The sequence below is a fragment of the Naegleria gruberi genome (assembly GCF_000004985.1).
Source record: "Naegleria gruberi genomic scaffold NAEGRscaffold_33, whole genome shotgun sequence".
Lineage (NCBI taxonomy): Eukaryota > Heterolobosea > Eutetramitea > Acrasida > Naegleriidae > Naegleria > Naegleria gruberi.
Window position 1 is genome coordinate 97,040 of NW_003163294.1, and position 12,340 is coordinate 109,379.

At 34.5% G+C, this 12,340-nt stretch overlaps 5 protein-coding genes and 1 non-coding gene across 6 annotated transcripts; 4 read left to right on the plus strand and 2 right to left on the minus strand.

The window, feature by feature from the left end:
• The first annotated feature begins 277 nt into the window (after window positions 1-277).
• Window positions 278-350, plus strand: NAEGRDRAFT_t395. The gene has a single exon. It is a non-coding gene; the product is annotated as a tRNA-Ile (tRNA).
• A 282-nt stretch (window positions 351-632) lies between these two features.
• On the plus strand, window positions 633-2,362 carry NAEGRDRAFT_80241 (uncharacterized protein; the record flags this gene model as incomplete). Its single annotated transcript, XM_002675469.1, has 1 exon — window positions 633-2,362. The coding sequence occupies one exon, from the start codon at window positions 633-635 to the stop codon at window positions 2,343-2,345; it is 1,713 nt and encodes a 570-aa protein (XP_002675515.1). The 3' UTR covers window positions 2,346-2,362.
• A 460-nt stretch (window positions 2,363-2,822) lies between these two features.
• Window positions 2,823-4,538, plus strand: NAEGRDRAFT_50170 (uncharacterized protein; the record flags this gene model as incomplete). Its single annotated transcript, XM_002675470.1, has 1 exon — window positions 2,823-4,538. The coding sequence occupies one exon, from the start codon at window positions 2,823-2,825 to the stop codon at window positions 4,536-4,538; it is 1,716 nt and encodes a 571-aa protein (XP_002675516.1).
• A 916-nt stretch (window positions 4,539-5,454) lies between these two features.
• On the plus strand, window positions 5,455-7,738 carry NAEGRDRAFT_58437 (uncharacterized protein; the record flags this gene model as incomplete). The annotated part of the gene is made up of 1 exon (XM_002675471.1): window positions 5,455-7,738. One exon carries the CDS (start codon window positions 5,455-5,457, stop codon window positions 7,711-7,713), a length of 2,259 nt encoding a protein of 752 aa, XP_002675517.1. The 3' UTR covers window positions 7,714-7,738.
• Window positions 7,721-10,328, minus strand: NAEGRDRAFT_58438 (uncharacterized protein; the record flags this gene model as incomplete). The annotated part of the gene is made up of 1 exon (XM_002675549.1): window positions 7,721-10,328. One exon carries the CDS (start codon window positions 10,326-10,328, stop codon window positions 7,809-7,811), a length of 2,520 nt encoding a protein of 839 aa, XP_002675595.1. The 3' UTR covers window positions 7,721-7,808.
• Window positions 10,329-11,032: 704 nt separating this feature from the next.
• On the minus strand, window positions 11,033-12,274 carry NAEGRDRAFT_50173 (uncharacterized protein; the record flags this gene model as incomplete). Its single annotated transcript, XM_002675550.1, has 1 exon — window positions 11,033-12,274. One exon carries the CDS (start codon window positions 12,272-12,274, stop codon window positions 11,033-11,035), a length of 1,242 nt encoding a protein of 413 aa, XP_002675596.1.
• Window positions 12,275-12,340: the final 66 nt, after the last annotated feature.

A 12,340-nucleotide genomic window follows, 5' to 3' on the forward strand; every position in this document is an offset into this window, starting at 1 on the left:
TTTCTCAAATACGGTATCAATAAAAGAATGATTTCATCCTTTTACACACTTCAATTGGCTTTTTTAAGGAAATTCAGTAAGTGCTTAACAAAAAAGATTGCTGTTAATTGTTTCATTTCACTTATTGATTTGGCTCTTTCATCACCAACTTGATTTTCACCAATTTTTCAGTTCAGGTATCAAAAGAGCCAAACAGAAAACACTTTTCTTTGGTTTTTTCTGAAATTGAATTGTGTTGGTATTTGCGGACTTTATTAATGATTAAGATCTTTCAGAAGCTGGCGTAGCTCAGTCGGTAGAGCGTTGGTCTAATAAGCCATTGGTCGCCCGTTCGATCCCGTCCGTCAGCAAATAATTTTATAATCCAATCTTTTTATTCTGCAGTTATTAAGAAAGGTGTTTCAATTTAAGATTCTCAGTATGATCTTAAATAGGTTTCATTCTATTGCCCATTTTTTAAAATTCATTTTACACATACCATTTCAGCCATAACATTTGACATCAACTCTCTAATATTGTGTCAACTTTCTTCAGTCACCACAAAAAAAACAAATTCAAAACTCCCCACAGCTCTCATCCAAGAACAGGACAGAGCAACAAACAACACTTGTATTCCACTCCATTAACACAAGATGACATCTTCAAGATTTTCATTAAAAGCCCTAAAAGCAACCACAAATTCATCTTCAACCCCAACTATCAGTACTACACAAAACGGTGGCAATAGTAGAAATAACAGTGCCTCCACTCCAACCCTCCCATCAGATCAACAACAAATTCATCATCATTTAGATATTGCAACCGATCGAAGCCAAACGACTAATGGTAACAATAGAAATAGCATTCACAGTCATCAATCCTATCAAATTAATAATAATACAACTCCTTCCTCGGCAACAACACCTCGAACACCAGCAGCAACCATAGGTGTTGCTTCTGGAGTCAGTACTTCTTCTTCATATAATCACACAATAACTGTTGATTCAAGTTATGTTGGTGGTAATAATCACATTGATGATGACTTGAATAATTGGAAACCGATTAGTAGAAACAATTCGAAAAAATCACTTTCGTCTTCTTTCCGTAAATTGCTTTTTGGTTGTAGAAATGTAAGAGGGGATGAAGAAGTTGAACAGGAGAAGAAAATGATTAGTCGATCATCATTGTATTTACCTGATGATCAATTATTTAAAGAAACATCAGAAACTTTGGTAGATGATGCTCATCATAATTCTGCTCACGTAATGGCATTGGTTAGTCCCAGAGGTAAATCATCACCTAGAACTAGTGCAAATCTGTCACCTGCTCGTCATGACGCTGAAATGAAAAGGAGAAGCGTTGAAAGCCCAACCATGATGTTAATCGCAGCGAATCAATCACCATCTTCATCTCATCATCATCATACAACACCAAGTGGAGGTTCGAGTAACTACTCACTAAGAAATAAGATATTTGCTGGGGCTATTCCAGAAGAGAGAGCTGAGGAAGTAATTTTGAATAGTGACTATTCACAAAAAGTTCAATTTCATTTTGAAGGACAATTTGAAGTCAAACAGTGCCATAATTTGGAAACTATTTCCGATTTGACTGCATTCAAGGATTGTATCACTCCATTTGTGAAAATTGAGTGGTTTGTCGAGTTTTTCAATACACAAGGTTCTTTGAAAAACAAGATGGTTCCAATGCTGAAACCAACTCCTAACACTGATACAAATACATGGAAACAAAGCAAAAAGACAACAGTAACCTGTTTGGAAGTGGGAAGAAAGGAAGTTTCTTGGAATGAAGTTTTGGATTTTTCTATAACTGTGGATGGATATTTGCATAGAAATGTTTTGGAATTTTACAAAAAGAATAGTGAATCGTCTCTATTGGATCAAGTAACCAAACCATATGGAGAGAATGTCATAGGAATTTTGAGAGTCAAGTCTCATCTCTATGACTATGACGATTTACTCCTACAGGAGAATATCATTTCACATCATACAATGGAATTCCCAATAACTCTTAAAACTTTAATGAAAAATTCTGGTGCTACTTCTCCTTCCCTAAAGATTGAATCATACATTGAAAATTTTGGAAATTCAAATTCTCCACTAGGTACCGTTTCTACACCATCTCATGTTAAATTGCAATCTGTTGGAACATCTAAAGGAACAATGTCTCCAACACCTCAAGAAAGTGCCATCTCTGGTTTTGGTGAAAATACAATCACCATGTTTGAAAAAAATCAACCAGTGAATGATTATCAAATGGTTCAAGATTCTGATTCAGAAATTATCCTCACAATAGTACCAGTTATTGAATTGTCTTACTATGTCAAAATGCTTGGTACTTCTGTATAAATTGTACATTATAATTTATAAACTTTTCCATTCTTTTGTTTTTCAAATAGTTTTCAATTCAAAATTCATAGGATGTAAAATTGGTTTAGAACCTTAGAGAGGATGTAAATATTAATCAGTATGCTGTTATGCTTCAAGTACTAGACGTTCAGTCCCGAAAGGTGAAAAATTTGTGTTATCATCAGATTAACAATCGAACTATCCTTGCCATATCACTCTTCGGCTTATCAACCCGTGACACAAAACAAGTATTTATGGTTTTTAATTTTTTTAAAATATTAAATTCAAAAAGTGGCGCCAAAATCCAATACAGATAATTAAATAGGTTCAAAACAAACCTAGCCACTCGCATTTCAATATAGTGGAAAGAACTTGAAGAAAAAATACGTTATAAAATATCGCTACAACTAACGGAAGCCCTGGAGAATAAGAATAACCTTAAAAAAAATACGTTGACAACAAACACATCAACAAGAAATGAGGCATTCTAGGCCTCCCGTATATAATCACTTTCATCATTCTAGCAACAATAATGGAGGATTAGGTCGGGATGATTTTCTTATGAATAGTAAAGATAAATTTAATGTGGATCTAAAATCATCACTTAATGATTTGCAAATAACAAATAGTTTGAGGAAAAGTATGAATAGGAGAGAATCTATGGAGGATTTGACAGTATTTTTGGAAAAGAATCAAAATAGTGGATTACTCCCTATTCAACCAACACCACCTCCGTTGAATAGGGAAGATTCTTTGGCCAATGATGTTTTTACTTATCAGGATAGTATGAAAGAATTTTCTTTGGAAGAATTGAAACATCATCACCTTAGACGTCTAAATGAATCTAGGAATGAATCATATAGAGCCAGTAACTATTTTGAATCGGCTGCCTCGCTCATTACCACCACAACCGAAGAGCAAAACTATTATGACGAAGATGACGAGAATATAGCTATTGAGGGTGTTGATAGAGAGAGTGACATTATGCTCCACAGTGATGATGAGGACTATCAAGATGAGGATGATTTCGAGGGTCAAAATCATCTCCTTGGTAAAAAAAAAGTTAAGGTTTTCCCTTTCCTTGTGGATTCTCCACCTGATTTGAAAAAGAAAGGCCGAACAAAAGCATTACAAGTTGCCTACAATAAGAGAAAGGAAAAACTTCAGAGAGTTAAACAAGAGCTAGAAATGGGTAGAACAAGTCCAACACTCTTCTCTATCAATTCACAAACACCTCCTCCTTTCAGAAAGAGCCCTTGTCCTCCACTGGATATTTTCCATCAAAATAGTTTTCACAAGAAAAAGCCAGATCCTCTCCTCTCCTCAATCGAATCCCTCCTTGTACAAATACCTCACCAATCATCCTCAGCCACCTCAATATCGCAACAGAATCATCACAACCTCTCCACCTTTGTTCCAAGCAAAGAAAGACCCTCCTCAATGAAGGCAGGTCATCGAAAGAAGAATTTAACCAGCAGTGCTGATGGAACTAAAACAAGTCGTTCAGTCTCCTCAACCAATGTAAACTTGAACTGTTTACAGAAGGATCCTATTCCTGATGATTATTTGGGGCATCACATTGCAACAACTTCATCACGAATACAGTCCAAATACAAGGAACACTTTGCAGTTTCGAAAAATCCAATAGTAGTTATTGCAAATAGAAATCAATATAAGGAGAAAAAAGCTGATAAGGAAAAAGCTTTACAAAACAATTCTTCCAGTTCTTCCTCTCTACCACTTCCCATCTCCAACTCTCAACCATCCCAATCTCTTGCTCCTCCACACAAATCAAACAATACCACAACAACCAGTACAGTTAAGGAGCCAATGAATAGAGCTCCACTGTATAAAATTCCCCAAGCTCCAAAGAGGAAGAAATTAACACCAGAAGATTTGGGACTAACCTATCAAGCTAGTTTAGAACTTGATAAGGGACTTCCAACATCTTGTCAAGTTGATGCAAAGAAGGTAATCATGCAAACTCTTATCAATTCTTGGATTGGTATTGGACCTTCACTAGGAGATGTAAATGTTGAAAATAGAAAACCACTCAATTTGAAACCTTCCAAGATTACCTCTTCCAATCCTGAGGAAAGAAGAAAGGAAATTTTGAAATTAATGTACAAGGACAGGCAAACAGAGGTGAAGGAGAACATTCTGAAACCAAAGCAAACAAAGAAGAATAGGTAGATCTGTTTCGAACTGATTTAAATTTAATCAAAAGAGAGAAAGAACATACTGTCAAAATGAAAATTACACAACATGAATGTTTGAACTTAATCAAACTATTTGTAATAAGAAATCCAACAATAATAGAAATCATTTCTTTGCTTTGTCACTTTACAACATGCTAGAAAAGAATCTTCCTCTTGTTATTGTCATTAGGAGTATTTCCTCCAAATAAATCAACAAAACAAAAACCACGACACCTTTCTCATAATCAGTTCTTATTTATTGCCAATAACATTTTCCGATGAGTCATCATCACAATAACAACCACCACCAACAGATGTTGAATCAATCATCCAATTCTCCACACCTTTCTTCCACCAGCAATGGTGCTGTTACTTCCCAACAACATCACAATACCACCACCACACCAATAACCTCCTCCACATCAACAACAACGACAAATAGTACACCCTCTAGTATTCAATCATCAACAACGACCACTCCAAATTCCTCCTCCACCAATAATAATAATACATTTCCCATCCTCATTGGTGGAGTTTTACTTTCCAATCCTTCTCCTTCATCTTCCTCGTCAACAACAACAACAACACAAATCATCACATCACTTCATCAAATCCTCCGACAAGTAATAATACCAATAATACTACGACAATTACAACAGAATCGGCACCAAATAGTAATAATTTAAATGCTGCCACTTCATCCAATGATGGAAATATGCCTCCGAATGCAATTGTTTATAATTCACCAGTAACACTCTATACAGTGGCTTGTACCCATTGTAGAAAGCAACACAAGAAGGTTAGTATTTAAATCTTTAATACCTTTTATTAAATAATATTGTTATTTGTAAAGTGTGTAAGTAATATTAAATACATTTGGAGAATGTTTACAATTTTAATAGGATCGTAAAATGCCAAGTTGTGACCGATGTATTCAGAAAGGAATTAAATGTGAATATAAAGAATCGAAAAGAACACCAAATGGTCAACCTGGTCAACCAATTGAAACTAGTCAACCACAAGAAAAATCAACGAGGAAAAAGAAAAAATCAAAATCTCATTCATTTGTATTGGAATCAACAAATGGAAAGGATGAAAAAAATGATAATGAGATATCAATTGAAGAGGAAGGATTATCAAAGAGACAAGTTATTGATTTTTACTTTAGTTTTGCAAGTGATGGATTTCCTCTAATGAATAAGGATGATCTGGAAAAGTGTCCATCTCTGTATTCAGTCTATCTCAAAGATATTGATGAGGAGAGAATGATTATCAAGGAAGATGAAACAGTAGATAATGAAAAAGTAAATAAGGAACTGGTGGCATTGTTTTTGGGAACTAAAGCTGTTTGTGAAGTGAGATGTGGAATGATGGAGGTTAGTGAAAAAACAGCCAAACTTGCCCGAGCAGCAGTTAGTAGATATTTTGATAGTCATGAAAGCTTTTTCGTTGCTACTACCTATGCTCTCTTAGCTCAATTTGAAATTTGGAACTCGAGAATTACCAATGCCAAGTTTTACCTTCAATTCCCAGCTTTTTATCTCAGAAATAAGTATCTTCAAAAACCAGGATGTGATATTTCACCAACTTCAGGCGAACACGAAGTTGGTCAATGTACAAAATGTATGTCAATCATGACCAAATACGAAAAGAATTTGGAAAACAATATTAATTGGGTGGAAAGATGTACCCATTCACTAAGTTCAAATAATGGAAATAATACCAAGAGAACATTTTTTGATGTTTCCTATGCAGATGGAGGATTTATTAGCGAAATTCCTAGATACTTTACAATTTTCACTGGTTTGAAATTTCCAACTGAATGGATTTCCTCTCTAAATCAAGAAGTTACAGTTAGTAATTGCTTTGATTATTTACAATTGTTAGATTCAATCTTTGCATTTACGACGAGAAACATGAGAGAAAGATCAAATATTGAGCTAATCGCCTCAAAGACCAATCCAACACTAGATCTGGATAACAATTCTCCATCGTGCATCTTTCAAGGAGATTATCAATATATTGCCTTGTATGAGAGAATGCTAGATGTCGTATTGAATGGATTAAAGATTAGAATTCTCACCAAATTGGGATGTAGTGGTAGAGATCGTGAGAGAGAAACAATTGAACAAGCAGCATTGAATATTACAATGGCAACTCAACACGAACTGTTTCCACTCTTCCTTCCATATCTAGTTCCATATATTTCAGCAGCAACACTTGTACATTTGAGAGTGTTAAAGATGAATATTCAATCCTATAGTTCGAGCACTTCAACAATTGTTTCACAACATAGAGCCAACAATTGGTCAACTTTAATGTATTATGAGGATATTTTGAAAAAGGACTTGAGAGCTATGCAAATTATGGCTAAAAGATTCAAGCTAGTCAGTCTTAACTATAGCAAATTAATGAAAGAAATCGAGGACACATTTGAAAATTTAGAAAATCTGAAACGATCCACAAAACCAACAATTACAGAATATGAAACTTCTCTTCCACAACAATTCCTGACCTATCGACATAATCCACACAATCAGCGAGCACACATGTTGCATCCTCCATCACAAATTCAATCCAATAATATGCAACAAGCCACGAATTTCAATTTTAATCCACCACAAGTCCCTCAACCATCAGCATCTTCCTCAACAACCATGCAAAATCCTGGTCTATTCTCACAAATCATACCAAATAATTCACTTCCACTCCATATGGAATTGCAATCTGCTTCATATTTTGCTAATTTAATGAGTTCACACCAGATGGCCGGTGGTCCACCAATGAGTGGTTTTGACACAACCTCTGCATTTGGAAATCTTTTAATGATGCAACAGAATCCTCTCATCAGTAATCCATCACTATCTTCCTCTAGCTCAGCAAATACAAACACAAATAATAATAATAATAATGGTATGGAATCATTTGGTGGTGGTTTTGGTGGTTTTGGAATGGGAGGTGTGTTTGATCCATTCTTAACTGAGGAAGATTTGGATTTAATCTTCTCAATTCAAAATAAGGAACAACAACAACAGGTCAATAATTTATCAGTCAACCAAACTGTTTCAAGTAACAATTTGGGTGATCCACTCCAATCAATTTCCCAACTTAATAGTGCAACAATTCATGATATGATTGATAAACATGTTCAACAAAATGAAAGAAGATAAACCAATTGATATTCAAAAATTATTTATTTTCTATTGCAAAAATGTGTTTTGGTGTTTTTAATGTACATTGTTTTTGTTTCCTCAATAATAATTTGTTATTGTAAAAATACATGAATTGAATCTCCTTCACTCAAATTCTTATCAACAAAAAAGAATTCATCAACATCAGCAAGAATAGTATTCTTAAATCTATCTTGTGAGCTGATCTTTAAACTCAAAACTTTTGTCTCTCCACTATTGCTACTACAGGCCGAGGTAGAATCGTTGGACAACAATGAACTGGCATCAGAAGTTGAAGTAGAAGTTTTTGGATCTTCCAACTTGGATTGTTTAAAGTCTTTTGCTCTGTCTGTCAGTAATTGTTTGATATTCTCCAGTGCAAGTTTACCTTGAATAATTTGAATATTATTTGTTTGAGAAACTTCAAAATGTTTCTTATTGACCTTGAGAGCGGTTGTGTAAAATTGATGGAAATGTTTAGAAATTTCAGAATCCTTTTCGTTTGGATAAATTCCAAACATTTGTTGTTTCTGAATTCTTAATTGAGTTTGATTAAATTCGTTAATTTGGTCTAAAAGTTTTGAACTATCACTTGCAATATCATCATCCACTTGATAAAATTGGACAATGATTGATATTTCATCTGGATTCTTGTTTCTTTTACAAAGAGTTTCTATTTCTGATGAAAATTTAGTTCTCTTACTGTCACGATCATACTTATCAGTACTACTATCAGATGGAACATGATCACTATTATTGGCTCCATTATTATTATTATTATTAATACTGTGAACTGGAGTTGTTGCACTAAATGTAGAAACAGTAAGTGCCTTTCTCTTATGTGTTCGAGGAGAACCATTTGTTGGTGAATAATCAGTTTGAATTGCTGACACACGATTATTCAAAGGGAATGCCAATGTTGGAGTGAGTGGACTTCCAGTACTGTCTCCATCTCTCATAGATCTTTGTTTGATTCCTTCCCTTGGATTGTTTCTTCTGATTTTTGAAGGATCGTAGAGTCCACGTTGGAACCTCCACTGTTTGTTATAACATGTGGCACATACAGGTCCAGATGTGATTTGATCAATATTTTGTGGGAATGTATTTCTATACGATTCAATATTTCCCTCATGAATTGAATAATTCTTCTTGAAACTAACTTCAGCATCTGAACGACCACAACAATGACAATTGGTTACTTCTCTATTGGGATCTTCGGTTGTGTTAAGTTTTGGTGATTCATTCACTAATTTAGTTTTCTTAGTCATATTTGGAGTTCCCATAATGTTTTGTTGTGTGGAAATTTGATTTTGCTGTTGATTCATAGGTCGTGAATACAAGTTTCCATTCATTTGTTCATAAGTGTGAATCATTAATCCATTAGTTGACTGATTTTGATCGTGTTGATGTTGCATTACATTTTGATTATTTCTCATGACAACATCATCTAGATTTGTGCCATTTGTGTGTAAATGTTGTGAATTATCAACAACTGAAGTACTTTGTGTATGTTCCACATAAGGAGCAACACTGTCAAAGTATGTGAAATTTACCTTGTCACCTCTCCAATCATTGTTATTTTGTGAAAGTTGTAATTGAGTTGAATTATTCATCATTAAATTATCATGATTTGATTGATCTACAAGATTTGTATCATTTTCTTGTTGATTTCCTAAGAAATTCAAAATATTATCTTGAATACCATTTGTATAATTCGAAAGTCCAACTTGTTGTTGTAAAGTAGCAGAATTCATTGAATGGTGTTGTAATGAAGAATGCATCATTTGATTAGGTTGCGTCAAATGATGATGATTGGCAGTTGAATGATGAACAACTGGTTGTGAAAGACCCAAAGCAGCTGCATTTGGCATGGTTGAGTAATGATGATGGTGTGGTTGCATCATGTGTTGTGATTGTTGTTGAAGTAACATTTGTTGCATAACAAAATCCTGATGATCAACTGGAGAATTTGCTTCATTTCCAGCACTTCCTCTCATTGCCATATTCAAAATTAAATTACTGTAATCGTTATTCGTTGAATGTGAATTCAAATTATTTGAATTTGGATCTAGACCATTATTTGAGAAGGAGGAATGTTGATGCAGTGCAGAATTATTCAATTGTGGATAATTCATTGATTGTGTTTGTAAATGTTGTTGTTGTCTAAATAATTCTTGTAAAACTTGAGTATTTCCTGTATTCGTTCCCATGCCACCAACAATATTTGAACTACCAATAGAACCACCTCCATTACCCATCATGTGTTGTTGTTGTTGATTACTTGATGAGATTGAATTGTTGTGAGCTAACTGTTGCTGTTGTGAGGAAGAAGAAACACTTGGATCCACCATTGTATTATTGTTATTATTGGAGGACATGTTATGAAGTTGATGATGATAGGGTGAAGTTGAGGAGGAAACAAGTGAATTGCTACTTGAGGACATGCCAGCATTCACTACTGTATTATTGGCAGTATTGTTGAGATTGGGAGATAGTGGTTGTTGTTGTGATTGAGTAGTGGCAGCTGTTGTTGATGGGCTAACGTTCATCATTAAATTATCAGCTGTCGAATAAATAGTATTAAGTGTTGCTGCTGCTGTTTGAGACATCATCATACTGTCAACAAACGTTCTAAATCTGATTTAAAATTAGTTACAGAAACTGTCTCTCTGTGTGAGTGTGGTTTGGTTGATTCTTAGAGAGAGTGAATGACAGTGGCAGATCCTTTCAAAGTGGCAGAATCTCTGTTTTTTTTTGTGCTGTGGAAAGGTTTCTTGTTGAAAAAACGTGCTGGAATGAGAGTTGTTTTTTAAACTCTATTCACACAAAGAAGTGTTTGACACGTGAGGTAAATTGCGCAGTTGTGCGAAAATTGAAATGCATTACCTTCGTGAAAACACTACTCAATCTGTCAGATAACAAATGGGGGCTTGGTTGTACTGCTTAGGTAAGCAATTATTAGGAAAAGCTTTTCAATTATTGAAAGATAAATACTCTGAATGTAGTGAATTTAAACCGCAAATTGAGGTGCTTGCCACTTTTGACTTATTTACAATTGATTATTCTTTTAATAAAGACATGTCGTGCAGACGGGTTGTGTTTCTTTCAACCACACGACAAGATGGATTCTTTGTTACTGTACCTGGTTTCCTTTAGAATACATTGGGAACTTTCGTATTGAAATATTTGGAATGGTGTTGGTGACAGGTTAACAATTTAGTCTAATTACACCGAATTACCACGTGTTAAGTCTCATCACAGTGAGCTACATTGAATAGTTTTTAAATATTGGTCATCTTTTGGCGATCAGTCAACATATTCAATCATCTTCCTCATCTTTGTATTGATTCAATCCTTGCAGCAATGCAGAACAACCTGAAATTGATGATTTCGTATTAGTAAATTTGGCTCTCTGTAGAGTCCACTTTGAATTTTCACACGTCGCCGAGCTTTTGGGAGATGTTATTTCCTGTTGTGTAGAGTTGGTCAACTTTCTTTTTTTTAACTCTTTGGCCATCTTGGTTATTTCATTTGGTTTCAATGGTTGTGAGGATTTGGAAGCGTTAAATATTGAGGCGGATGATGTTCCTTCAATGTTTCTCTTTTTCACACGAGTTGACAATTCTTGTTTGGCAATAATTCCATCCTCAAGTGTTTCTTCAGGTAACAATGAACGTAGTGTATAGGAATTAACAAAGTTAGCTCCCAATCTTTGTCCCAAATTCTTGCAAGCTTCCTTCTCACTCTTTCTTAATTGTCTGTGAGAAGCTCTTAGCTGAAAATTTGACTCGAAATCGTTCTCTTGTCTCTTATTGAGTTTAATAATTGATTCCAGTTGAGGGATGGCACTTTCTGCTTTCACTAAATCCTCTTTTTCATGATTAATTCTCTGCATTGAATCCATACTTTCCAAATCTTGTCCAATCACAATCATTTCCGAACGGGTATCATTAACATCCAAATTAGATACATCGGCATCATTGCTAATGTTCAGTCCTTGACTCTTCCACTTTATTCCACTCACACAATCATAGGTTAATTGTTCAGGATTGGTTCTAATCTCCAATCTTCCCGAACAATCATAACATTTCATAACAAATGAATAAATTGGCATTGTTAGAGTTTTTTCCTTCTTTTCATTGTTCATGTTAAATGTATCAGAATTAATATTATTATTACTATCATCTGTTTCTTCCAATTTTACTTTAACATGATCTAGAGTATTTGTTCCTGAATTTTCTGAATCATTATTTAAATTTTCGGAATTATTTAAATTATTATTATTTCCTCCAAACAATCCAACTTGTTTCTTCCGAGCATTGAATCGTGTTCCTTTTGCAATGCCTTTTGAGCAATGAGTACAGATAGCATTGTATGGCATCTCGAAACGAATGACCAAAGATCCTATTCGTTCATCATCAATATCGGAAGATGAAGAGGCTTTCAATTTACTTGCACGTTGTCTCAATGGATGAGAGTGATGATATCCATTAATTGATTTGTGTTTTTTCGGATCAAAATCTGGTGGAATGTACTTGTTTGTTGCTTTACGTTCTGCCATTTTTTTTTTGAAATAGGAAATAATTGAATGTGTTGTTTACAATTTATTATTCATCTATGGAAAATT